This window comes from Vulpes vulpes, chromosome 10, assembly GCF_048418805.1.
Source record: "Vulpes vulpes isolate BD-2025 chromosome 10, VulVul3, whole genome shotgun sequence".
NCBI classification, from domain to species: Eukaryota; Metazoa; Chordata; class Mammalia; order Carnivora; family Canidae; genus Vulpes; species Vulpes vulpes.
In genome coordinates, this window is record NC_132789.1 from 36,958,680 (window position 1) to 36,985,999 (window position 27,320).

The following is a 27,320-nucleotide window of genomic DNA, read 5'->3' on the forward strand; positions in this document are numbered from 1 at the left end:
CTGAGCTAGGGGGTGGGAGACAGAGACAATCTCAAGCAGACTCAGTGCAGAGCCTGACATGGGGCTCAATCTCACGACCCTGAGATCATGACCTGAGCTCAAATCAAGGGTCAGATACACAACCAACTGAGCCCCCAAGGCGCCCCTTAGGATCCTTGTCTTATAGATGGGAAAACTGAGATTCAGAGGAGTTCACTAAACAGCTCAAAGGTTGCAGAGCTGCAACATGTGGAACCCAGATTCAAACCCAAGGCTGTCTCACTCCAAACGCCTGCTCTCAACCGACGTAGGTAGCAGACTCTCTAGTAAATAGACTCACTTCCTACAGACGTGGCGCATGTTCTAACGGCCCACGTAGGAGGACAACCCTGGACCAAGACCATTGGAGGACGGCATCCACTCAGGCCTTATGTCTCTAAATATCCCACCTTGAGACTAAAATCCAATGCTATGAGGCCAACAAGTGCTGTTTGGTCGAGTACAGATGCTGTCGAATGCTTTTCCTGTGTCCCAGAAGCACCTTGGCCTGATGGACTATCTATCAAATCAAACCACTCAGTGTGGGGATGGCCACAGTGTATCCTTGACTCCAGACTTTCCATCCTTTCCTTGTGTCTCGGATGAATTGTGTGTGTCAAGGATGCAAATTCATGCATATTCTCGGGCTCCCACCAGCTTCTCAGTCTTAGAGACGTAGCAGGAGGTGGTGCGAGGCCCCTCGCTTGCTGACTTCAACTTGGTTTCTCTTTCCTTGGAGGGAATCTGGGTCCCGCGAGAATAGATCAGTGGAAAGAGTCTAGGAAGCCTTAGAGATTTATAGCAAAGAGAGGGGCCTGGCGTAGATGAGGAGCACAATGTAATCCGTAGAGGGATCGCCGTTTATAAGACATTAAGAATGAGGAAAAAAAATCAACATTGTGAAAACGACCCTTTTGGCGTTTTTGTGACACACACGCAGCGATGCTTTAGATCCTACCTCAAGTCTGGATGCGGGATGGATATTTCTTTGGATGTGAAAGCGTGCTAGGAGGTTAAGGAAGTCGTGGAACGTGATTGAGTTCGGCCTTCTTCCTCCAGAAGAGGAGTCCTCGTGGGAGCCCATCCCGACTCCTTCAGGATCTTACTCTTCGCCTTCTCTTTTCCATAGTCGGTGTCTGGTGTCTTCCTCTTTCTACAGGCTCCGGCCTTCAGCCACCCTCGCAGGCAGAAGCTGCCAGGCTCCGAGGACCCTCTGACTGCCAGCCGGTCTCTTGTCATCCGTGGGGATACGGGTCCGTGGTTGGCACCGCAGTCCTACCTGAACCCTCGCCCTGTCCCCTGGCCCACAGGCCCACTGCTCCCCCGGAAGCGTGTGCTCCTGCGGCTGCCCAGGGCCGTGGACATCGGTGGATGCTCAGGCCTTGCTCACGCATGGTCCCTGAGGCTTTCACCCACTGTCTGGGTCTCGCTCATCACTCTTCAGCAGGGGACCCCCACGTCTACATTTCAAGGTTAATTCCATGGGGTCATGAGGTTGGCATGTCCAGCTGGCTCTTCACCACGTTACGCGGCCTGTATCATGGCCCGCCTCAGAGACCTTGGCGTGACCCCTCCTGTGCTTGGCGGGGCGCTACTCGCTCTCCCCACCTGGCTTCACTTACCCTGGGACTCTGACTCCATGAGCTACTCAAGCCGCTGGGGCCTGGAGGAGCGAACAGACTTGCCTTTGAAGCCCAATCCATCCCCCAGTCTTTGCGATCAGTGACTCCGCCACCTAATCCTCCACTTCCACAAATTCACTCAGCCCTTTGTAGGACGTAACAGATGCCCCTCGTCTCTAGGCGGCACCTGAGTCCCACTCTGACCCTGATCTCTACTGCCCCGGGATTTGCCCATTTGCAGTGCAGCCCCCACTCCCTCTGTGGTCCATTTCTAGACACACAAGGAGCCTCCATCCCTGCCCGCACACCCGGCCTTCCCCCTGTGGGGCTGCTGAGAGAACCCACCGGCGTGATGTCGGGGAACATCCATGCAGTCAGTCAAGGAAAGACCCAATCACACGGGCTGGGGGCGAGCTGACCACGTCTCCCGACGGTCACGGGACAGACACACACAGTCCTCAGCGGCCTTGGCAAGTTACCGCCACCTTCTAAGATTTCCGTCTCCTCCTCCGTGAGCAGGAGGCTGGGCCAGCCCGCGTCCGTGGTACCTCCTGATTCCCAAACTCGAAAACTCTGTTGTTCAGAGTGCACTGTTTTCCACCTCAAGGAGTGATAGATTTTTCTGATTAAAATAAAAACAGTAAGTCAGAGAAAGGCAATATCACCAAGCTTCCTCTCTCAGGAAGGGGCGTGTGTTTCTCTGTGTTCAGTCTCGGACGTTTAATCAGAGACACTGGATAACTACAAAGAATCCTGTAGCTTCTAAGAGACTCAGGGGAAACTATGTGCTTCCTTATTTTTAGTTCTAGCATTTTTTTTTTAATTCATAAGAGACACACAGAGAGGCAGAGACCCAGGCAGAGGGAGAAGCAGGCTCCCTGCAGGGAGCCCGACACCGAACTCGATCCCAGGACCCCAGGGTCACGCCCTGAGCCAAAGGCAGACGCTAACCACTGACCCTCCCAGGAGCCCCTAAAATAGAATCTAAAAAACCAAGAAGGAGAGAGAGACGTCGCTCGCCCCGACCCATGCAAGGACAAGGAAGGAAGCTGAGCCTCTGCAAGCCAGGAGGGGAGCTCCACGGAAAGGAATCGGCCGGCCCCTCCACTGTGACTTCCGCTCCCAGAGCCGGGAGAAGAGACTTCCGTCGGCCAGAACCACGAGTCGGGGGTGCTCTGTGACGGCAGTCGAGCAGGCTAAGACGGAAGTGTCACCTCGCTGCCAGCCTGAGTCTTAAGCCCAGCAGCACATGTATTTAGAGATCTGCTATTTTTGCTACAAGTCCTTGGAAAAGGTCATGTCTTTGCTTATATAGCCATAGATTAAAGAATTCTGTTTTAAAATCGTACTATTAAAAAATAAATAAATAAATAAATAAATAAATAAATAAATAAATAAATAAATAAAATCGTATTATTCACTCCTGTAAAAACTTAGGCGGGTACTTTTTTCTTTTTTCTCTTCTATAAACAGAAGACAGCTTCTTTCTCTGCTGACCAAAGGAATTTTAAATTTAAAGAGCCAACATAAGGCCATCCTGTGTGTTTCGCTGTTCCTCCTTCAGAAGGACACCACTCGGGCCTACTGAACAGCTCTTAACGGTCACGGCCTGCCATGGAAGGATCGTCCCAGGGGATGGGTGACCGTCCTAGGGTAGGTGTGACGGTGAGGGCCAGCCGCTGTTGGCCCACTGCCCGTCCCCTGCACCTTCCTGTCCTTCCACACACATTCTTCGTATCTGTCAATGAGCCTGAGGTGTTTAGAAAAAAAAGCCTAACAACACCGCAGACACTAATATTTTTTTCAAGTAGGCTCTATGCCCAACGTGGGGCTTGAACTCACAACCTGGAGATCAAGAATCACGTCTCTACCTGCTGAGCCAGCCAGGCGCCCCTAGTAACATTGGACAAAATCTCCGGTCCCCAAATCCAGGGATCAGATAACATCAGCTGAAGAGAGAATTTACATTTTCGTCAAAGGTCTGCTTGGGTGTCGAGATGTCTGACGGCAAGTCTTAGACCTACGAGGTACACGAGGGCTTGCAGGATGCTGACATAGTCACTGGCTGCTTCTGCGCTCCCCGAAGCCCGCATTCCCATATTTCCAGGGGAAAACCAAGCTCAGGAAGACAGAGAAGCCCCGGATCCGGGAATTCGCAAGGCTTGCCGGGTGTGCATAGGCCCACAGGAGCCTGACGGACATAAAATAATCCCAGCCCGGAGCAACTACCCGCAAGGGAGCTCTGAACTCTCAAAGATGGGAAAAGTCAAGTGTGCCCGCAGCGCCTGTTTTGGAAGCACTTACATCCTGGGATCCAGGACGCAGACTGGTTGCCGACATTCTGATAGGATTCCTCAAACGAGGACTAGGTCGTTTAGAACCTCCTGGCTCTGCAGTGTGCGGGACTTCCTGGCACGCTCTTCCAATGACCCTGCAGACCATCGGGGACTCCAGGGAGCTTTGAGGGCCACTGGGATGAACAACAGCAAACCCCCTAATTTTAAGAACATGTGGTTTTGGAACGTGATGATGCCTGAGGCGCACGTTTTTAGGCACATATTCCCTGGGGTGAGCGTACCTCCCAGTGGAAGCGTCTGAGCACCAGAGCTCTGGCCTTTCCCTTGACTTGGCAGCCAGGACGTTGCAGACAAAGACCAAAGACTCCAGCCCGTGCAGACTCAGCAAGGCCCCCAGGTGAGGATGGTTGTCACCCTGCCCCGGGGACTATTGCTTTGTGTGCAGACGCCGGCCACAGGGGTGTGCAAATGTAACGGTGGTTTCCTACCTTCAACCCTTAATCTTTGTACCGTGAGTTGCAACAAATAGGATTCTCGGAGGAGGTCAACAGATGTGGCCATTAGGGACCCTTCTAAACTCTTGGACTCTGGGGGCTGCAGAGAGGCCACACCCCACAGGGCAGCCACCCAGCGGCCGACGAGGGCATCTTGGTTTTGACACCAGCGTCCTATGGTTCCTCCACCTTCTCAGATCTACCTCCCACGTCCCGGGACCGGAAAGTACCTGACGGCGGACTCCGAGTTAGTCCTCCAACGAGAAGGACGGTCAGCGGGTTGCCACATGCCACAGTTAGGAGACACTCGAACGCAGCCTTACGTACTAAAGCAACGGCCAAGGCCTTGCTTCTCTGCGTGCCATCACCTCAGCAAGCGGCAGAGGAATCTCAGTCCCTGAACTCATCACCGTGAAACAGGGCGGCCCCTCCTTCCTCCCTCCCTCCCTTCTTTCTAGGTCCGTTCCTACCTCAAATATTGATTATGAGCCCATGATGAATGAGGCCCTGTGATAAACAGAACCTCATATTTTTTCAGGCTACCAATTCTGTTTATTTTTAATTATTAAATATTCTTTTTTCCTCCAGAAGAGGCAGGCAGGCCCATTAGAGGACATGAAAGTCCTAGTAAAGTGCAAAGCAGGCAAGCGTAATTGCCCGTGGCCGATCTTCAGGGGTAATTTTAATAAATTCTAGATTTTCTTCCTGTGATTCGACCTAGTTGGGGCCATACGCGGGCGCCATTTTGTATCATTAACGTTGGATCATGGGCAGCTGCAATGTCGTTTGGAACTCACCATAAAGCTGACTCGAGCCTAAAGCTGATGAGCAATATCTCAAGGAGAAATCTTTTTTTTTTTTTTCCCAAGGAGAAAGCTTATTTCCCGTTTCAGATTTCCGTAGGTCCAATGCCTTCCTGGAAGTGGAATTACTTGGGGGAAAGGCTCCATTTCCCAGCTTCTGTTAACAGACCGAGACTCCTTTCCCCGGAGGTGCATCAAAGGCTGAGGGGCTCCTTTCCCTGCCCCCCACCAGTACTGAGGGCGGTGTTCATTTACATACCATCCTTGCTAATACTGTTATCCTACATTAAAAAAAACAATGCATGTCGGATTCATAGTGACATAAAATCTTTAAAAGTGTGTGTAAAGGGGAGCGTGGGTGACTCGAGGGTCGAACATCTGACTTCCTTCCCCTCTGGCCAGTCATGATCTCCGGGTCCTGGGGTCAGCCCCGTTCAGCGGGTGGGGTGGGGTGGGGTCCTTCTAGTCCCTCTTTGTCTGCTCCTTCCCCGTTTGTGTTCTCTCTGTCTCTCAAATAAATAAAATCTTTTTTTTTTTAAAGTGCAAGTAAAATTATGGAACACTTTAAAATTCCAAGATAAAAGCTGAACAAATCTACTTGTGCCCACTTCTCATTAATTCAATTAGTGAAAGGGAGGCCGGGCTGACACATCCTGAAAGTCACTGCATCGGAGTTTTGGTGGCAAACGCTGAAACCAGTTCCGATGACTTCATCAGAAGAGAGACGTCTTGGAGGGGCAGCAGGTAGGAGACCCAGGTTCATCACACAGGCAGGGGAACTTGGTAGTTGGTATCCAAACATGTCACAGCACCTGGGACGCCATTGGTATCGCCACTGGGTTTGTCCAAATGTCACTTCTGGCACCTCTGCCCAGGGCCGCAAAACCACCCCGTATATAATGACGATACTTTTTCCAGAATGTCTGTTGTTTGAGTCATAGACTCTGGCTTCAAGGGCCTGGATGGGAATCTCCGATGGGATGGACTTAGGTCACACGACAGCGCCATCGATGCGGGAGAATGGAGACAGGGAGCCTTGGGCCATTCTGGCTTTTATGAGAGTTTGGAGCCCGGGTAGGAAGACTTGGGTCAATGACCACTCTGAATATTTATGTAAACTTGTTTGTTTCATCATATTTTGTTAGAAATCTGGTTAATCTTAATCACAACTGATTTTTTTTTTTAGGTTGTCTGATAGGTCATGGGATGTCTAGTCCAGAACAGCAGACTCAAGAGTGAATCACATCTTCAAAAGTCAGCGGGGCGGGGGGTACAGGAGTGGGGGAGACTGTGGAAAACCCAGGAGCATCATCCCAGGGTAAAGGGGACAGCAGCGACCCGGCTCTGGCTGACCGTTACTAGAACCCGCCGTGAGGGATCCCTGGGTGGCGCAGCGGTTTGGCGCCTGCCTGTGGCCCAGGGTGCTATCCTGGAGACCCGGGATCGAATCCCACGTCGGGCTCCCGGTGCATGGAGCCTGCTTCTCCCTCCGCCTGTGTCTCTGCCTCTCTCTCTCTCTCTCTCTCTCTGTGATTATCATAAATAAATAAAAAAAATTTAAAAAAAAAAAAAAATAGAACCCGCCGTGAGCCGAGGGTTACAGCTTGTTCAACGTTCCAGAACGTGCGGAAAGTCTGAGTTTCTGTGAAATTCTCTGATTTTAAAATTTGGAACTGAATCCGAAATCAGAAGAGCAATGACACCGTTGCTTTTCAAAAATGAGGGCTGCAGGCCGCCTCCAGGAGTTTTTTTATTTTATTTTTATTTATTTATTTTTAAACCTTTGCATTTTAAAAATTGAAACGGGGGGGGGGGGGGGGGGACGCCGGGGTGGGGCGGTGGAGCCTCGGCCTTTGGCCCAGGGCGTGACCCGGGTCCCTCCATGGGGCCTGCTCCTCCCTCCGCCTGGGTCTCTGCCTCTCTCTGTGTGTCTCATGAATAAATAAGTAAAAATATTTTTTAATACATTTAAAAAGAAATGCAAACGCGGAGACGAGGCCTAGGAGGTGGCCGTGCTGGGCCCGGGCCGCTCAGCCGGGGCAGCCCCGCCGCTCCCAGGGCGCTACCGGAGGAGCCAGGAGGAGCCGCGCCGCGGGGGCCCAGGGGGCGGGGCTGGGGCGGGGCTGGGGCGGGGCGGGGTGGGGCAGAGGGTCCTGGAGGCGCCCGGGGTCGGGGGGTGCAGCGGGGGCTGGAGGCGCCCCGGGTGCTGGGGGCGGGGTTGGGGCGGGGGGGAGCAGAGGGTCCTGGAGGCGCCCGGGGTCTGGGGGTGCAGCGGGGGCTGGAGGCGCCCCAGGTGCTGGGGGCGGGGCTGGGGCGGGGGGGGGAGCAGAGGGTCCTGGAGGCGCCCGGGGTCTGGGGGTGCAGCGGGGGCTGGAGGCGCCCGGGTGCTGGGGGCGGGGCTGGGGCGGGGGGGGGGCAGAGGGTCCTGGAGGCGCCCGGGGTCGGGGGGTGCAGCGGGGACTGGAGGCGCCCCGGGTGCTGGGGGCGGGGTTGGGGCGGGGGGGAGCAGAGGGTCCTGGAGGCGCCCGGGGTCGGGGGGTGCAGCGGGGGCTGGAGGCGCCCCAGGTGCTGGGGGCGGGGCTGGGGCGGGGGGGGGAGCAGAGGGTCCTGGAGGCGCCCGGGGTCTGGGGGTGCAGCGGGGGCTGGAGGCGCCCGGGTGCTGGGGGCGGGGCTGGGGCGGGGGGGGGCAGAGGGTCCTGGAGGCGCCCGGGGTCGGGGGGTGCAGCGGGGGCTGAAGGCGCCCGGGTGCTGGGGGCGGGGCTGGAGGCGCCCGGGGTCGGGGGGGCGGGGGTCAGGCCCGCGCAGCCACAGCCCCTCCCCGCCGCCCACCGCGAGCTCTGGGGCCCCGCCCGGCCGGGTTCGGGGCTGGGGGGCGGGGCGGTCCTGCCGGAGGCCGGGCGCGGGCTGCACGGCCCGGATGCGGGCGCCCCAGGGGCAGCGCCGCCGCGGGGAGGAGCCGGCGGGGGTGAGCGCGCGGGAGCGGGCGGGGGGTCGCGGGGACCCGGGGGCGACCCCTCGGCGGGGGGCGGGGGGCGGGGGGCGGGGCCCCTCCCGGGCCGGGGCGCGCGGTGACCGGGTCAGGCCGACGCTCCGCGGCGGGGGCGCTCCCCGGCCCCGGCCCCGACCCGGTGGGGCCCCCGCGGGCGGGCGTCGCTCTGTGCCCCCCGGAGGCCCCGGCGCCATCCACGCGGCCGAGGCGGAGCCGGAGAGGCCAGGGCGGGGGGTGCGCAGCCAAGCACCCAGGAAACGAGCGGGGCGAGCCGGGGGGGGGCTCCCGGGACCGGGCCGAGGTCGGCAGCGCAGGCCCCGCGGGGCGCGGGCCCAGGTCGGGGTGCGGGGGCGGGGGGGGCGGGGCCGCCGCGTGGGCCTGGGTCAGCCCCAAGGTCACCAGGGCAGGCCTGCGCGGGGCCCCCTGGACGCCGCCTCCTGCCCCGCGGGGCCACCCGCTCCGGGCCCCTCGCTCCCCGGCGCCCCCCCAGGGTCCGTGTCCCTGCGTCAGGGCCTCGGAGGAAGAGGCTCCCCTCCCCCTCCCCCTCCCCTCCCCCTCCCGGGCCGGCGGCGGTCGGCGGCAGGTCGGCGGCAGGTCCCCGGGCGCTGGCGGGGCTGGCGACCCGCTAGGTAGACGTTGTTACAACAGCCGCCCCCTTTTCAGTCTTTTACTTTCCGTGCATGGGACTCGGCTGAGCAGGGCTTGGTCACAGCCCCGTAGGGACACTTCCCAGGCCTGCCTGACGGCCGCGATCAGGAAGTCAGGTTGACTTGACAGGGGGAAAGAAAAACAAAAAAAGGAAAAGCCTAGTAGACCTTGCTCACAATAGGAGGGGGAGGAGGAGTGTGAGAGGCACCCGGGGATCCCCCCACCCCCCACGAAGGTACATTCACCAGCAAGACACATCTTCATCCTCTGGCTTCATGACTCTGTGCAACACCAGCGCTCTGTACTCCAGCCTGTGCGGGATTTGCAAGTACCAGGGTGGGGACGATGACAAATGAGCCAGTGTCATCCTCCGGAGTATTGGAGTCAGCGTGAGGTCCCTGGGGCTAGACGGTCACAGCTGCCCAGCCAGTGCTGGGGACTCTGAAGTGTGCACCGTCCTGGTTTGGCTTGACCACCCTCCAGTGCGGCTCGTTCCTCGCCCCAACGTGCTACAAGGTACCCGTCACTTCCTCCAACCGGAGCCCGACCCACCCAGGACGACCTTATCGGCCCCAGGCACGTCAGGACCCTGCCGGGACAAAGGCAGCGGTAGGCACCGCATGGGCACCTGTCACCGTGCCCATTCCAGCCACCCGCACACGGCCGGGCAGCAGGACACATGAGCAACATTCAGAAGCCCGGAGCTGAGCCAGAACATCAGAACATCCAGCTCGGGAATGATCTGGATGCAGCCACACGGACGCCGTTTTGCTTTCACAGGCAGGTCAGGTGAACTTCCAGTACAGTCGTGCACCCCCGCGCCGAGTGGGGAGCCAGGTAAGCGTCTGGCAGACTGCTAAGTCCTCCCAGCACGTGGTATCTGGCTTTCAAAAATTTTAAATGAAGTCCGTGTTGCTTGTCCGTGGATGCGGTTGCTCTAGGGACCTTAGATCCGACCGCGGGTTACTTGGTGGCTTACGGTCATCAACAGCAGCACCTCGGTGTAAGTGCAGTGATTCATATCCGCCTTGGTTTGCTCCAGTCTTTTTTTTTTTTTTCCCAAAGATTTTATTTATTGATTCATGAGAGACACAGAGAGAGAGGCAGGGACCCAGGCAGAGGGAGAAGCAGGCTCCCTGCGGGGAGCCCGATGCGGGACTCGTCCTGGGACCCCAGGGTCACACCCTGAACCCAAGGCAGATGCTCCACCCCAGAGGCCGCCCCCCCTCCCACGACGCCGCTCTACTTAGCCATTTAAGGTACTCATGGAAGTGGGTGCGGTATCTGAGCTCAACTATTAAGGCTGTTAGACCTTTTTTTTCTTTTCTTCTTCTTCTTCTTCTTTTTTTTTTTTTTTTAACAACGTCAGTTTCCATCCCCAGTCCCTAGACGTTTGCCCTGTGGCTCATGATCTAGTTTCAGGGTCAAAGGTCAGAACGCTGCCTGAAATGTCCCCGGATGTTAGCCTTCTAGTGCACATCAAGAATGTGCATTTTCTCTGACGTCCTTTCCCGTGTGTCTTTCACTCAAGCTTGTTTCATTCTGAGCAAAAAAAATCAGATGAGATCCTGAAGCCTCTAAAATATTCTGCTGGGCTGTATGCGAAGTAAATATGTCAAATAAAACATCGCTCATCACCGTTTGGAGGTAACGTAGGCGCCGCTCTTGGCGCAGCCGCGGCCGGTGAGCTCCTTCTGGACCCACAGGCGCTGCAGCCCCACCCCCGGGCGGCCTGTTTGTTCCCCCGCCCTGAGGGCCAGGAGGTGAGGCGGCCAATTGCCGGGAGGTTCCTTGAGAGGTGTGGGCTGATGGTGGCATTGCAGGGGACGATGGTGGCCTTGCACGGGATGGTCTGGCAGGTGGAGGATGGAGGCGAGGGAGGGCGGTGGGACGTCGCGTCGCAGAATGACAGGCCTGCATCCCGGCGACACTGGGGAGGGAACCACCCCGACCTGCCTCGGTGCCCAGCAGGAACTCGCCATCGCTGTCCCCCGGCCAGCTCGCAGACGCCTGGCAGAGGCCTAGGAAGAAAGGGTGGCCCTTGGACATGTGGCAGAGCCGGACGCTGTGCAAAACCGTCACGCGTGCCACCTCACGGGCCGCCGAGCGCCAAGAAGCTCGAGTCCCTCCTGCCGCCAATGGCCATGTGTCCTCGGGCAGCTCGTGGGCACCTCCGAGCCCGGGCCTCTTCATTTCTTGGCTGGGTGTCCCCAGCCTCGGGGCAGGGCTCAGTGGGCGCACAGGGCAGGGCGTCTTGGGGTTCCCGGCGCCGCTGGGTGCTGTCGGTGCTCTTACCGTGGCCCCTAGAGCGATGGCACGTGGTGGGCATCCCCGACAGATGAAGAACCTGCAGACCCGAGTGCCAGGCCACCTAGGGTGGTGGTGGGCTGTGGGCAGATGGCAGCCCGGCCCTGGCCCCCCATGCGGCCGGCACACGGGCTGGGCCTGCACACAGGCTGGGTCCACACACGGGCTGGGTGTGCACACGGGCCGGGCCTGCGGGCTCCGACGTCCTGTCACTCCCCCCCTGGAGTCAGCCGTGTCTGCGCAGCATTGCTTTGGGGACCGCCGCCGAAGCCCCCGCCAGCTGTCCTGGGCGTCCGGGTGTTGTGAGGGGAGCTCCTGGTCACAAGGCTCCCGGTCACGTGTTCCTACGTGGGCTTGGGAAGCAGCTGGACTGTGGTTGGCGTGGGCACTGGTGCATCTCGGCCCCCGGGCTCCTGCTGGGGGGGGGCGGGCTGCACACGAGGCCTCCGCAGTGCCAGGGAGCGGTGTGCGTGTGCGTGTGCGTGTGCGTGTGCGCGGACATGGCGTGACGCGTGTCGCATGCTGACCGTCCTCTGACACGCTCACCTGTCCGGGCCTCGGGACAGAGGGGCCAGGCTGCGCGCTGCTCCATGTCTATGGGGCGGAGCCGTCCGTGCCGCCCGCCCGTGTCCACCCCAGCGCCGCGCGCCCTCCCTTCCTGGCCGCGGTGGCCTTACGAGGACGTGTCCTAGCTGTCGTTCCCACGGTGCCCGGCGCTCAGACCGCCATCGTGGTCACAGACCGAGCCTCGCGGGGCCTCTCCCTCTCCAATTAAAAGAAAATAGCCATTTTTATTCAGAATATTTTCTGGACTTAGAGCCGAGCGATTTTAGCTATTTTTAGACTCGTGGAAGTAACACTGTTTAGTGGTAAGAGGCGCGTTCTAACGGGGGAGGCAGCCAGACGGCGGGTGGGTGGGCGGGTGGGTCGGCAGGTGGCCCGGACCGCTGCCGCTCGACGCCGGCTCCCCTGAACCGCCGGGCTGTCAGGCCTGTTCTCAGAGCGGCTCCCAGGCAGCGCCTGGTGCTGCGCGCGGTCCTGCCTGCTCGCGGACGGAGTGACGGGGTGACGGGCGCTGCTTCGGGAAAAGCCCTCACGCCTCAAATCTCACCTGTCCCCACACCGCGCTGCGCGGCCTCACATTCCGTATCAGTCACACGGTCCCATTTCACGGGCGTTCAGTTCCTCTTAAAGAGCTGTGGGGTCTCTTGTTTTTGTTTTTTTGATTTTGTGAGTTTAAACCCGACTTAAGAAAACGGCCGGGCTTCCCCGCAGGCTCCGGACGCGGCCTCCCGGGCGCCCGCCCGCCGCAGGGCAGGAGCCACGGGGCCTCGGTGTCTCTCCACACTCCCGCCCCCGCTTCTGGCCCCTCGTGCATCGCTGGGCCACAGGCCACGCCAGCCCATCGGTCCCTCCCCTGCAGCCTGGGCTCGTCCCCACGGCCCCCAGGACGCCAGCGAGGCAGGAGCCAAACGTCTCCTAAATCAAACGGGAAACCTTGTTAAGGTTGAAGGAATTTGGGCGCCTGGGAGCTCAGCAGCTGAGCATATCCCTGCGGCCCAGGGCGTGACCCCGGGGTCCCGGGATCGAGTCTCACGTCGGGCTCCCTGCATGGAGCCTGCTTCTCCCTCTGCCTGCGTCTCTGCCTCTCTCCGTGGGTCTCTTAAAAGAATAAAATAAAAGCATGTCAGACTTCTAAAAAAATACATGGAATTTCTGTATATCCTTTATCCTCCTCCTCGAAATATTAAGTTTACGTGATCACAGTAGTTATCAAAATCGGGAGAGTAATACCATCCCCTTGTTATTGTCCGAGGCACAGATCTTATTCGCATTTATTTCCCCAGCGTCCTTCCGATCCAGGATTGGATCCCCTGCAGGACTGTGCCTGGCATTCAGTTGTCTCATCTATTTTATTTTATTTTATTTTATTTTATTTTATTTTATTTATTATTTTTTAAAGATTTTATTTATTTACTCATGAGAGACCCAGAGAGAGAGGCAGAGACGTAGGCAGAGGGAGAAGCAGCTCCCTGCGGGGGAGCCTGATGTGGGACTCGATCCCGGGCCCCGGGGTCATGGCCTGGGTTGAAGGCAGCCGCTCCCCCCCACCCCCCAGCCTCCCAGGGGCCCTCAGTGGTGTCTTTGAATCTGAAACAGCCCCTCCCTGTCTTCCATCATCTCGACACTTGAGAAGAGCAGTAGCCATTGGCTTTATGGAACGCCCTCCACCCGTGTGGCCTGACGTTTCTTCATGAGCGTGCGAGCGCGTGCGCAGCGGCAGGCGGGTGTGGACCGGGCGGCAGGCACACGGAGCTGTCTCCAGGGCTCACCAGGTTTTGTGCGATTGACGAGCGGTTGGCGCTGTTCCGGAGGAGGGGACCTTTCCTCGGCACAGGTCGCAAGTGCCACCCTGATGTGGTGACTCTCCATGCCAGCGTCAGCACTGGGGTTCCGCTGCCTGCTTTTGCTCCGGAACCCCGGGAGGTCCGCTCAGCTTCCAAGGTTTGGGGCTCTCCCGCACACCCCCAGTAGCTGTGTGTCCTCCTCCAGGCTTTGTGTCGCAGAGTTGTGAGTTACATAAGAAGCTCAGGGTAATGGAGGCTTCGCCTGGTGCAAAGAGAAACTGTAGCCGTGTCTAAACTCCTCGCAGAAACGTGAATTCCACACAGATTCAAAACTATCCAGCTGCGGGCACCTGGGGGCTCCATCGGTGAAGCGTCTGCCTTCGGCTCCTGTCATGCTCTCGCGGTCCCGGGTTCGAGCCCGGTGTCGGGCTCCCAGCTCAGCGGGAAGTCTGCTTCTCCCTCTGCCTCTGCCTGCAGCTCCCTCTGCTTGTGGGCTCTGTCAGATAAATAAATGACATCTTAAAAAATATATATACCCAACCACAAAACTACTGGAAGAAGAGATTGGTGGACACGTTAAGAAATATTTCTGGCATTAGTGAGTTTGAAGACCTTTTATAAAAATGATGAAAAAACTCAGATACCATAAAGAAAAGATGGAACCATCTTACAGGCTGAAATGTAAACATTTTGTACAAAACTTAAACATCCTTCAACCCAAATGCCACCTAAACTAAGAAATGTCGGATGGAGGAGGGAAACAGAAAATGCACCATTTTCAGACGCACCATTTTCAGACGCAACAATCATCTTTCGATGCTAAAATTAGGGGCCAAGGTGTATTTGCAGGTTCCTGAAGTAACTCACAAAGGAAAAATGTAGAATCTTTACAAGGAAGGGGCTTGGCAGCCGTGATTTAAACAAGAGATCAAAGTTGACGTCACCAGTGATGGGGCAAAAGCTGCCTCCCTGTGCACTGAGGAGGACACGCTTGTTTCTGAAGGTTTGCTTTTTTTTTTTCCAGAAAAAGAATGCATAGCTATCTCTGTTTCCTGTATTTTGTCTTAGTAGCAGTTACCACGCATCTCTGCCTCACCCTGCCCCTTGCAGGATGTTTGTGTCGGAAGATCCATTAGGATCTGTCTCTCTGGTCACTGTTGCGTCGCTAGCGCCTAGCACAGGCCGTTGGTTCATAAATAACGTCGTACACATAAACCGACGACTGGATTTACTGGGAGCCAGCAGTATTTGCAGGAAAGATGTAGTTAGCCTTGGGGCATCCCAGGTGCAAGATCGCAGTTGGGTGTCCCGGTGGAAGCGGATGGAAGAGATTTGAAGACACGGTGCTGAGGCTCAGATGGAGCGTCAGTCTGAGTCATGACAAGACGTGTCCCGGGGAAGGAATAAAGGTGTTAACACACCTTTAGGTGTGTTTCCTGCAGGACAGGCAGAGTTGAGATGCAGGGTGACGACGGGTGTCAGGGGACAGACACCTCTGCTTTGCAGAGCCCACGGCAAGAGCTTGTCCCACGGCAGAAAATATGCAGCTGATCCAGGCCAGGCTTTCAGGAGGTTGCTCATAACTGCCTTGGAGCAGTGTGGCCTATGTCCTGAGCCTCGGGTCTGGGTGTGCGTCAAGAACTGCTGGGCGGCCTGATGAGAATAGAGACCTGCGCCGTGTTCTTCCCAGAAGTTCAGACTGATGGGATCCAGAAGTCTGTTTTCTTGTGACAACCACTCTCCTGCTCTACCAAGGAGTTGTGGTGGAGGTGGTGGAGGAACCACACTTGGAGGCAGCCCCGCGTCAGAGCAGGGGTGTCGGCCGCGGGCCTGGAGACCGGAAAGGGTGAGAGCTGAGCACACAGGCCCAGCAGCAGCCCGGCCCCAGCAGCTGAGGCTGTGTGCATGCGGGGCTCCCTGAGCACTGTCAGATGGGTGGCCAGGCTGGGCTGAGGAAGGACACGGCCTATTTTGCGTTGGCCTCCTGCCTCGATGATGTTTTCTCGTGCAAAGCCAAAACCGCGAGAGCTGCCGTGCGGGGGACGCGTGGAACGGCTGTGGTTCCTGTGGTCAGGGAGCATCGGAGACGTGCTCCTCCATTTCTCCAAAAGGAGAACTTTTGCTTTTGAGTAGTCATGCCGGGCTCAGGGCATCTTGGTCATGGCCCGTCCTCAGGAAATTCATGAAAATGAAATCAAGTTGATTAATAATGCCCGAGCACTGACCTTGCATCTCTGAGCTTCAGGCAACTGGCAGGCAAGAAGATGATGTTATTTTAAAAATTTATTCTGACTCACTGTGCCTCGTGGAATTAGGTAACTCCTGGATTGTATTTTGTTACAAGCTTATTGCAGCAAAAAAGGGAAGTATGTTAAAATATACATTAAAGCTGAGTGGCTTACGGGTGGCTTCTTTTCTTTTCTTTTTTTGGGGGGAGGTGGCTTATTTTTAGAAGGCATCATTTCCAGGAAATTTTAGTACCTCTCTAACAGAATAACAAAATCAACATGCTCATGTGGATTTAAGATGACAAAATAATTGTGCACAAATGTGAATTTCTCCCCGAGAGCTCAAATTCATTCTCTTAAGTGTTTTATGATGTGTATCAATCAGACCGTCTCATTAAGGAAAAAAAAAATATGGAATCCTAAATTAGCACATTTGTGATCACATGAAATGCTCTTTGAGCACTGAGGGGGACTCTTGATGGGATGAGCACAGGCGGTCAGTCCACAGCCAGCCAGTCATTCTGCATAAAATATAAGTGAAGGGAATGAACGCCCTTTTATCTTTTTGGCAGAGAGAAGATTGTGGATCAGATAGCTGTTATGCTGAACTGAAATGTCATTTCTTCCTTTTCTCTGCTTAAGTACATTTACTGGCAAATCATAGAACATAGACAACAAGGAACAATCCTCAAGAAGTGAGGAGGATTAAGAGTCTCACTCAGTTGATTAAGCATCTGCCTTCGGCTCAGGTCATGATCTCAGGGTCCCGGGATTGAGCCCCACGTCAGGCTCCCTAATCAGCGGGGCGGCTGCTTCTCCGTCCCACCCCACTCACACTGTCTCTCAAGTAAACAGAATCTTAAAAAAAAAAAAGTAGCTAAAAATGAACTGGTATCTTAATTCTAAATATGGTGAGAGTAATGAAATAATAAAAATAAGGACAGAAGTTAATAAAAATAAGGTTGCACGATGAACCAACCCAAAGTTGATTCTTTGAAAAACATTTTCCAAAAAAGAAAAAAGAAAAACGTTACCAAAGTAGCTAAATTTCTGACAATGTTAACCCAGGAAGAAAGAGGAAAACCTATAAATAGCATTAGGAATGAATAGGGAGGCATAACTACAGACCCACTATTTACTTATTTAAAAATCTACTTATTTGAGAACAAGTGGGGGAGTGGGGAGGACGGGGCACACAGAGCATCTCAAGCAGGCCCCCCCCCCCAGCATGAGCCTCATCCGAGCCCGTGACCCTGGGATTACAACCTGAGCTGAAACCAAGGGTTTGACGCCTCACTGGCTGAGCCACGCAGGCGCCCCGGGACCCGTGAATAATTGAGAACGCTGAAGAGAGCTCTGATTGTCTGCATTTGAAAAACAGATAAAATGAGACACAATTAGAAAACTTGAGCTAACTAAAATGGGCTGTAGGAGAAAGCAGAAAACCGGAATACTCCAATGACCCTTAAAGCATCCAGCCAATACGTGACGTTTCTCCCCAGCCGCCCAGCCCCCTACGCCACCAGCCACCTCCCTGCGTGTTGACATGTGACGTCTGCATCCTGTCATTCTTATCCAAGCACCAAGACTGGCCTTGCCCTGATTTCAGCATCAACTATCAAATGCTGCTTGAGCCGATGCCAGGGATCCTCTGCCCCTACTTCGGAGTCCCCGCCTCGCCACTTGCTCGGGTTGCTCACCTGTTCTGGGCCCGGGCTTCCTCACCGGGGCACGCGGATGGTGCTGTGGCCCGTCGCTGACGCCGAGCATTGGGCTCTGGGTTACACAGCGTCCTTTCTCCTTGCCTGCCCTTCTCCGCCCCTGTGCAGGGGAAGAGGCTGCGGTCCTGCAGTTTGTGCTTGGAGCCCAGGTGGGAGCCCCGGTGCTGGGACCCTGCACCTCTGGGCTCCGTGGGCCCGACTGGCTCAGGCCTTGGAGCCTGGGTGGGAGCCCGATGCGGGACTTGATCCCGGGACCTGGGGACACGGCCTAGGCCTGAGGTGGACACTGCACCCCGGAGCCCCCCCAGGCACCCCTGACGCTCCCTTTTCACCCCAGGGTGGCATCTAGAGCCGCTGCCACCCTGCCCTCCAGGGCCATGAGCGATTCTTGGACCTCCCTTTGGGACCCCAGGCTCCAATTCAAGAGGAATCATGCTCTTGGGCCGTGACCCTGGGGAATGTGAGGTGTCGGCTGGGAGGCGGACCTGCCCCGTCCCCCCAGTGGGACCCGCCTGTGCCGTCACCTGGGCCCCGCTGGGGGTGCTCAGGGCTTCCCGCGGCTCCTGCCTGGCTCGCCTCTGCGGGTGGTGCTCACAGCTCAACCAACAACCCAGCCGCCCCGTCCCCCTTAGAAGTTGGTGTAGGCAGGAGCGAGCTGGGTATCGGCGGCCACGTGGGGAGGGGCCGGGGCAGCAGCAGAGAAAGCCCCTCGGGAGCTGCGGCGCCAGCTCAGGGTTGGGGCGGCACTGGGTGCGGTGAGGTCACAGCCAGGTGCCCCCCGGGGTGCGGGGAGGTAGGGGCGGCTTCAGGTGGCCCTGGGCGCTCCTGTGGAACGCTTGCCAGGGTTGGAGCCACTGCAAGGGGCACCCTGTGTCCGTGCAGACCGTGAGCCTGGAAGAGCGCGGCAGGTACCCACGGCAGGTGGACGGGTGGGCAGGTGGATGGGGCGGCCGCGACTGCGGGACAGGCGCGGCCTTGAAGGCTGTGTCGCCCTGCCTCTGCCGGAGCCTGGAGCCTGCACTTCCAGAGGAGCCGAGGTGTGACTGCAGGTGGTGGCTGCAGGTGGTGGCGGCACTGCCCCTCGCCCCAGGGGTCCTCCCCCGCCCTCCGCATCCTCCCCGCCCTCCGCATCCTCCCTGATCTTCTCCGTCCTCCCTGGCTCCTCCTCGTCCTCCCCTGCACCCGGCGCCCATCGTGCAGATGGCCCAGCAGACCACCAGGCAAGGGGGCCTGCGGGGGCCCTGCTTGCTGGTCCTGGGTGGGGCAGGACGGGGATCCCGCTGCCCTGATGGTCCCGGCCTCGAGGGGGGGAGGGGGGCATCTGCGCGGTGTGGACTGAGCTAAGCCAGCGGGACCCTGCCTTTCTCTTCTTGCTTGGCCGAGGCCTCCTGACAGGCGCCGCTGCCTGCCCTCTCCTGCTCCCCCCCCCGTCTTCCCCTTTCCCAGTCTCCCCTTCTCTAACCCTCCCCCTATCCCCCTCCCCCTCCCCCCACCTGTGGAGCCCCCAGGGGGCCCCATATGGTTCCAACAACAGCTGAGACTCTCATCACCTCAGGTGTGCAAGGGACTTTCCCGGGCACCCCACTCCGCCTGCTGACCCACTTGAGTTCTCGGGAGGCTCTGAGTCGTTCCTGCCACCGTCACCTGCACTTACTACCTGCGGGTTTGTAGCTGGGTCCTCCGCTTGGCGTTCACCTGGGAGACAGATGTAGGGCCTCATCGGGGCTGTTCCGACTCCTGGGGGCCAGGGGGGCGCATCCATGATCCTGCAGCTGAGCTATGTCCACAGCTGAGTCTGTAGGGCCGGCAGGGGAGCTGCTGGGCCCCCAGAGCTTTCACCTGATTGGGCCAGGCCCGCCCCGAGCTCTCTGTGGCTGGAGTCGGTGCGCTGGTTAGACATCCTCCTACATCCACACGACCCCTCATCTGGAGCGTTGCCCCAACATGTGGGCGAGGTCCCTCGGTGACAAGTCGGCTGCCTCTCGTCCACACTCAGAGGGAAGGTGCCACACCCTGGGGACCCAGAGGCAGGGCTCCACCTGCTGGCTCCTGGCTCCCGGCCCCCAGGGCCCGGCCTTTGTCCCTTGGAGCCACGTCCTGAGTGCAGGAGCTCAGCAGCGTGCCAGCAGGCCGCGTGTCCCCTGGCCGCTCCTGAAGGTCCGGGAAGAGGGTCCATGGCCGCCTGCGGCTCCGTCCCGGGCTCCATCCTGGGCTCCGTCCTGGGCTCCGGCCTGTGCTCCGGCCTCGGCTCCCGTCCTGGGCTCCATCCTTGGTGCAAGGCCCCCACGGCCGAGCACTCAGGGCGCACGGTCCCTGCCGTTTGTGTTCTGCTGTCAGATGCTCAGAAAGTAACTGTGGCTCTGCTTGTCTCTGTGCAGATGAAGTGACCGGGACACAGCGCGAGTGGGTCCTCTGCGGCCGACGACATGGACCAGCCATTCACCGTGGCCTCCCTGGTACGTGGCGTCCACTGTGGCCCCTGTGGGGCCTAAAGTCCCAGCGACCAATCGGCAGGTGCGAACCGAGGCGGTGGCGGCGCGGCGTCCACCCTGCGCATGGTCCTCTGCCAAGTGGCTCCTAAGCCGGCTTAGCCCAGATGAAAATAACTCGTTTTGATCCACAAGAGCGTGAGCCTGCAGTGGACCGGGCCGCCCTCGGGTGCCGTCCTCCGTCCCGGCCGTGGGCGCCTGCAGTGCAGGCTGTGCGGCCGGCTTCTGACCCCGCGGCCCAGGGCTCCGGGGCGTGGCAGGACCGTGTGCACACTCGTGTGTCGTGCTTCCCTTTACGCCCATCATGCCCGCGCACTGGCCGTACAAGGAGCAGGAGCCCGAGGGCGCCAGGCCGGGGGCTCAGGGACGTGCAGGTGGCCCAGTCGCCCCGGGGAGGTGGCCCAGTTCTGCACACAGCACAGCCGAGCAGTATGTGGGACGCCCTCAGCCCATTGGGGCCCGATGGACGCACGTGGGCCTGACCGTCACCCCCTCGATGGTCGGCGGGATCAGGGACCGCAGAGCAAACAGGTCCTGGCCCATGGCATCCTCCAGGATGCTCGGTTGCCCCAGACGCTGGCAGCCAAGCCCCATCGCACCCCTGTTGCGCTCTCACCCTGTGGCCAGGGGCTGTAGGGCTACGGGGTCCCTCCCACCCGCAGGGAGGGCGCATCCTCCAGCGGCCGGCAGGTTTCTAGGGTGTCTCGTAGGGACATCAAATGTTCACGGCAGGCTGCCATGAAGGGAGCATGAAGGCCTCTCCCCGGGAGATTTTGTATTTTCCTCGAGATCCTACGGAGACACTAGGCTCTTTCCCAGTTTCCTTCTGAAATCGCTTCTGAGTGGGAAGCTAGGACCAGTCAGTCTTGAGGTGCCCGCAGGAAACGGAAATCTTACTTTTACTTCCAGGGAGAAAGAGAACCTGGTTCTGCCCGCCTTGCACGTCTCCGTGTGTCCCTCCGTGCTCAGCGCCTGTGCTGCAGGGACGGTCCTGGGGAGCAGGGCTGGGTGGACGCTGTGCACAAATAGCCACCGTTCGGAGCAGGCCGTGCAGTAGTGAAAAGTGAGCAAACCACTTGTGCGTGTCCCGGGGGCTGGAAACCCCCTTTGGAAAATGTGCTTACTTCCAGAGTTAGAGTTTTTTTTAAATTTCCGATCATTTTCTGATGTCACTGGGGCCCTGCGGTCAGTCGAACCGCGAGGGGCAGGCAGTGGCCCAGGCCGCGTGCAGCCCCCCAGCGCCCGCAGCTGCACCCCTGCTTGGGGCAGCATCTGGGCCAAAGCCTGTGGAGGTGCGGCAGGTTGGCTACTCGGAAGCGTGCCCCGAGCTGGGGTGGTGCCAGAGGAGGAGCTGCTGTGGGTGCTGCGGCCAGCACCACCGCCGCCCCCCCTGCACCGGGCCTCAGTTGCTTCCAGGTGCCGGAGTGGGGATCCAGGGGTGCCTTGGTGTCGGTGATGGAGCCCTGGAGGCTCCAGGTTGCCCGTGGCCGCGAGGGGTCGCAGGATGCCTTCAGGGGAGGCAGCGGGGCGCTGGGGCCGCCTGGGGTGGGGACCGGCAGGGGTCCTGGTCACGCCTCCGCAGGGGTCCCTCCCCGCCACCACAGGGGCCACTGAGAGAAGCAGCTGTCGGGTCTCTGGTTCTGTCGCTAGGGGGTCGCCACTCGGGTGCAGGGCCGGCTCATGACAGGCTGGGGGGTGTCCCCCGGCCCCCGTGCCGCCCCGTGGGTGAGCGCAGCCAGTCCCCGGCCTGAGGGTAGCGTGTGGCCGCCCGCCCCCCGCAGGGCTCAGGCCTTGCCGCACGGACCACGAGCCTGAGGTGCCCGCCAGGCGGCCATCGGCAGCAGGAGACAGAAAGCTGTCGGGCCTCGGCCTTCCCGGAGGCCGGCCTCTGCGCTGAGCGGGTACCCCGGGGTGCACGTTGTGTTCTCCCCGGATGTGTGCAGGTGCTATTTTCATGCACAAAACACAAGCGTGTGACCTCGCGTCACTGGTTCTGCGGGTGGATCCCGTGCGTTGTCCCCGGCCAGGGCCTGGCACACTGTGCCCGTTGCGGCTGTGAGCACTCGGGCGCTCGCAGAGCCTTTTTTTTTTTTTTAATTTTTTTATTTATTTATGATAGTCACAGAGAGAGAGAGAGGCAGAGACACAGGCAGAGGAAGAAGCAGGCTCCATGCACCAGGAGCCCGACGTGGGATTCGATCCCGGGTCTCCAGGATCGCGCCCTTGGCCAAAGGCAGGCGCCAAACCACTGCGCCACCCAGGGATCCCTCGCAGAGCCTTTTTATGTTAAAAAGAAATCGGAGGGGGGCAGCCGGGCGGCTCGGGGTCTGCCCTGGGCTCAGGGCGTGACCCCGGGGTCCTGGGATCGAGTCCTGCCTCGGGCCCCCCGCTTGGGGGGGACCCGGCTTCTCCTAGGCTCCTGCCCTGCTCGTGCCCTCCATCCCTCGCTCTCTGTTAAGTAAATAGATAAAATCTTTAAAAAGCAAAACAAAACAAAAACAAAAACAAAAAAAAAAAACAAAATAGGAATAGGAGGTGGCCCTCTGCCCAAAAAGGTTGCTCTAAGACTGATGGGGGGGCTCAGTGGCCGAGGCCGCAAGGGTCCCCAGGGCGCCTGTTGTGCGAGGGACGCCCATCCCTGGAGACCCTGAAGGAGACCGCGGCTTGGAGGTGCCCTGGGCCCCGCGCAGGCGACAGCCACCCCCCCCCCCCCCCGCCCTCTTCTCCCGGCCCAGGGGGCTCACCTGTGAGGACACGCGTGGCCACGCCCGCGCCCCAGGGGGACACACCGCAGCACCTGCGCCTCCCCTCGGGGTCCCGCCCTGCGCGTCCCTGGGCTCAGCAGGCGCATCCCCAGGGTCCTGGGCTCAGCAGGCGCGTCCTGAGAGGCGCGGGGTCGCCGTGCCGCGCCGCCTGCTGGGGCTCAGGGCCTCTGGCCTTGCCTTGCAGAGGAGGCTGGCGGCCCTGCCCGACCACACGGACGTGTCGCTGAGCCCAGAGGAGCGCGTCCGCGCCCTGAGCAAGCTCGGCGGCAACATCGCCATCACGGAGGACATCGCCCCGCGCCGCTACTTCCGGTCCGGGGTGGAGATGGAGAGGATGGCGTCTGTGTACCTGGAGGAGGGGAACCTGGAAAACGCCTTTGTCCTGTACAATAAATTCATAACGTAAGTCTGGCCTGAGAAGCCTCGCCCAGGGCCGCGTCGGGGGCAGGCGCCTTGCTGGGGCCGGGGACGTGCTGGACAACCCCGAGCCCGACCCCGCAGCCGCGACCTGCAGACGCGCTGAGTGGCGGGGTTTATGCTGCCGGGTACTGTGTGCAGGGCCCCGCGGCTTCCCTGGGCTCAGGGACCGCCGTCCCCTCGCTCGGCCAGAGAAGTGGCTTCCAGGGCCCTGCCCTTGGCGGCCTCCCAGGGAAGCTTGTGGCGTGCTGCTCTGCGCGCGGGAGCGGGAGCGTCGTGGGCAAGAGCTTATCCAGATGCAGCCACGGTGCCCGGGCCGCCGCGGACCCTGTACCCGCGCTTGTAGGGCTGGCGCCGGGCTGCGTCCCACCACGGGGCGATTCCGGGCAGGGAGCAGCGCTCAGCTGCACTCTAAGTCAGTGGGTTTTTAAAGATTTATTTAGGGGCACCCGGGGGCTCAGGGGTGGAGCGTCTGCCTGGGGCCCAGGGTGTGCCCGGGGGGCTCGGGCTGGGGGGGGGTGGTGAAGGGGGGTTGGTGTTGGGCTCAGCGGTTGAGCATCTGTCTTGAGCTCCAGCCATGACCCCCGGGTCCCAGGATTGAGTCCCACGTCAGGCCCCCCCAGGGAGCCTGCTTCCCCGTCTGCCTTGGGCTCCAGCCATGACCCCCGGGTCCCGGGATTGAATCCTGCGTCGGGCCCCCGGAGCCTGCTTCCCGTCTGCCTAGGTCTCTGCCTCACTTCGCCTGAGAACACACAGAGGGGGATGGTTGGCAGCGCTCGCCTGCCTGGGCAACCCCTGGCTTCTAGGGAGCCCACAGGTTGTGTGAAATGGGAAGCAGTTGGGCATCCCTGATGATACGCATTTCCAAGAACCTGAGTTTCTGAGCCCTAAGTGACTGATTGCCCGGGTCTGGTTCCCTTCTGCTGGCGTTTTTGAACATGTTCCCGGGGGATCTAAGCAAGAGGACACCGGTGACAGAGGCATCCCCATTAGTTGAGCAGAGATGGCGTCCGCGGCCCATCGTGATCCATCAAGGAAGGACTCCTCAGGCCCTGAACAGATGTCTACTGAGCGCAGATTGTGGGCTGGACGCTCTTCTACGGGTTAGGGCTGCTCAGTAAGGACCAAACCCCAGAATCCCTGCACCTGGGGATGCAAATCTTCATTTCACGGGGATGTGATCCATGTGGTCTGCTCTAAGGATTTCCCTTTACCTCTGCTGTCCTTTGTTCCTTGAAAAGTAGTGGGCTCCTAATTAGCACCTCGTAATCCACTAGGGACTCTGGCCATCGCATCCCTTAGTGGGCTTCCCGTTAAGGATCCGACACAGACCCCAGGCCGCTCCTGCTTCATCAGGGGTCCAAGTCTTTTTCAGTGGTGAGGACAGATGACCTTGGTCTTCCCGACTCTTGACATTTCTACAAATCCTCTGTGTTGCCAGCGGCACACGTGCGCGGGGTGCTCTTGGGGGCATCAGGGGGGTGCCCAGGACCTGACAAGGGCCAGGGCGTGGGGACCATCCTGACCCTCTTAGCGCTTCATCCGCTGAGCTTGCCCCCCTGTGACACCAAGATCACACCCACCCCGGCCCTTGGTGGAAAGGCTGATGGAACGAATGTAGGTGAAACAGTAATGAGTCAAGGATGTTCTTTTTGAAAAGGAGTGTCATTCTGTTAGAAACTGTCACGGATGGGATGCCTGGCGGCTCAGTCAGTTGAGTGTCGGACTCTTGATTTAGGCGCAGATCATGACCTCAGGGTTGTGAGTTCGAGGGCTCCGTGCTCAGCAGGGAGTCTGCTTCTCTCCCTCCTCGCTCCCCGGCCCTTCCCCTTGCTCATGAGCAGTCCCCCTCTTAAAATAAATGAAGTCTAAAAAAAAAAACCCTAAAAACAAAAAAAATTAAACTATCATTGAGCTCTTTTCTTTTTTTTTAAAGTATTATTTATTTATTCATGAGAGACAGGCAGAGACCCAGGCAGACGGAGAGGCAGGCTCCATGCAGGAGCCCAATGTGGGACTCGATCTCAGGACCCCGGGGTCACGCCCTCGGCTGAAGGCAGACCCCCCACCGCTGAGCCCCCTGAGGCGCCCATCATGGAGCTTTTCCCCCCACATAATGCTGAGGATTTGTTCTCTTTGTGTAGCTTGTTCGTGGAAAAGCTTCCCAGCCATCGAGATTACCAGGAATGTTCGATCCCTGAGAAGCAGGATATTATGAAGGTAGGTGGGGTTGATGCTCCCCCGGGGGATCAAATGCTGCACGAGGCTCCCTTATTGATCTCCTCCTCCTCCTCCTCCTCCTCCTCCTCCTCCTCCTCCTACTCCCCCTCCTCTTCCTCCCCTCCTTCCTCCCATCCTCTGGGGAGTTCGAGCACAGAAAATTCATTCCATTAGCCAAGATGTTTCGATTTCTTCCTGGGCCTTTAATCACTGAACGGAGCCAGCATGGGATGTCTGATTGAATCCTGGACGGGGTTGGGGGAGAGAGAAAAGAAAAAATCAAGAATGTGCTCAGTGGCTTTGTGGCGTGAAGAAGGAATCACTGGCTGTTCTCCCCAGAGGCGGCGAGGAAGGTGGTCCCAGGCCCCAGATCTGTCTGACAGTCACTGTGGCTGGGGTGGACTCTTCCATACGGTCCTGAGCCCAAAAACGGTTTGAAAATCGGTGTTGATTATTAAGGCGGCCCCGAAGTTCTAGTTCTTGTCCCATAGAACTCCCAAAAGCAGGGTGTTATGAAGGTCCCGTGGGGGACTGGCCGAAGGCGGATTAAGTATTTGAGGGGTGGCCTAAAGGTCTCAAGGAGAAGGAAGATGGTAGTTGAAAAGTTACGTATTCACCGTCCACATTGGCCACTGATGGAGCTTCAGGTATTTTTAGCTGAGACTATAGCCTTTTAAATAATATTTTAAAAATGTTTCCCACCTGTCTGTCTTTAGTTTGGGTCGCTCTTACACGGGGTAAGACAGTGGGCGCAAAGCCCGTCACAGCACGAAATCTTAGCGCCCAACGACACGTGGCCTACAGGTAGTGGGAGACAGGCTCTCACCAGCATGTCCGGCCTGGGGCTGCTGGCAGGAGCTCAGATTCTGTCAAACGGTAGATGCTTTTCTGAAGGGCCACCCATCGCCAGGCCTCGTGTAGCATTTCCACTGAGTTCCCTCGTTCGTTCAAGCCCACAGGGGCCCCCAAGCCGACTCTCCTGCTCTCAGTTAGTTTTATTCTTATTTTTGCCCATAGGATAAAGCTCTCCCAAAGCGCATGGTTCATGCTTGTGGAGTGAAGGGGGGCGGGCAGGTGACGAAAGATTAAGAGAAGGGAAGTGTTAGCAGAAGAGCCTGGCCAGAGTCAGAGGACTTGGATCCTGATGGTAAAGGCAGTCGCTGCTGCGCAGGACCTCGCGTCTCCGTGGGCCTCCGTTCCCTCCTGAGAAGGAGGGTGGTGCTTGGATGAATCCGATTTTCTCGGAGAAGGCGTTTGGGATCCGGATCCCCCGCCCTTCCCCTAAGCCTGTCGATTGAGGGGACCTGGGAAGCGGCCCGGGGTATGTGGATCCTCAGGGGCATCCGTGCCTCCTCACGGACGAGCCTGGCGGCCCGGCCCCCGGGGCACCTCTGTCCCTCCTGGTGCCCCGCTGACCGTACACCGTGAGTGTGCGGCCACAGACCCACTACCCGGGGACAGGTGCCACGCGGACTGCCTGCTGGCCTCGCAGAAGGGGAGAAGGGGCGCCGCTCTCCCCGGCCTCTCCTGGGTCGTGTGCCGGAGCCACGGCAGACGGGCTCTGTTCCCACCATCACCTCCGGTTACTCGTGTCCCGATGTCTAATGCACGTGCCAGCTGTTTTTCTTTCTCAGCTGATGACCTGAGAGACTGTACCGAGGATCCTGCTAACCAATGTGTGTACATATATTTTTAAAAGAAACTGAAGGAGATTGCATTCCCGAGGACAGATGAATTGAAAAAGGACCTTTTAAAGAAATATAACGTAGAGTACCAAGAATATTTGCAAAGCAAAGTAAGTTCAACTGGTATAATTGTTTCGTGACTGTTTTCTGTGCGAATATTTTTTGAATTTCATTTTCATGTGAGTTTTGCAAGTGTCGTGTGCATTTAAATTAAAAATTAAAGACGCAGTGATGTAAGAGCAATAAAAAATTCATGTCGACGTGCAGGT

At 58.3% G+C, this 27,320-nt stretch overlaps 1 protein-coding gene across 13 annotated transcripts in view; it reads left to right on the forward strand.

Moving 5' to 3' along the window:
* The first annotated feature begins 8,115 nt into the window (after nucleotides 1-8,115).
* STAMBPL1 (STAM binding protein like 1) overlaps nucleotides 8,116-27,320 on the forward strand; it is a 37,480-nt gene continuing 18,275 nt past the window's right edge. For 6 of the 13 annotated variants that reach the window (XR_011994746.1, XR_011994742.1, XR_011994743.1 and 3 more), the window contains exons 1-5: nucleotides 8,116-8,199; nucleotides 19,854-19,931; nucleotides 22,914-23,131; nucleotides 25,291-25,366; nucleotides 27,066-27,161. Coding sequence is in view for 8 of the 13 variants with exons in the window: in XM_072723591.1 (XP_072579692.1) it covers nucleotides 19,902-19,931; nucleotides 22,914-23,131; nucleotides 25,291-25,366; nucleotides 27,066-27,161 (420 nt within the window). In the remaining 5 variants the exon portion in view is untranslated. Of the gene's footprint in view, nucleotides 8,200-8,954; nucleotides 9,709-19,003; nucleotides 19,139-19,853; nucleotides 19,990-20,873; nucleotides 21,028-22,913; nucleotides 23,132-25,290; nucleotides 25,367-27,065; nucleotides 27,162-27,320 lie in introns of those variants that run through there. The other 7 variants (XM_072723595.1, XM_072723596.1, XM_072723594.1 and 4 more) reach the window with 7 other exon arrangements.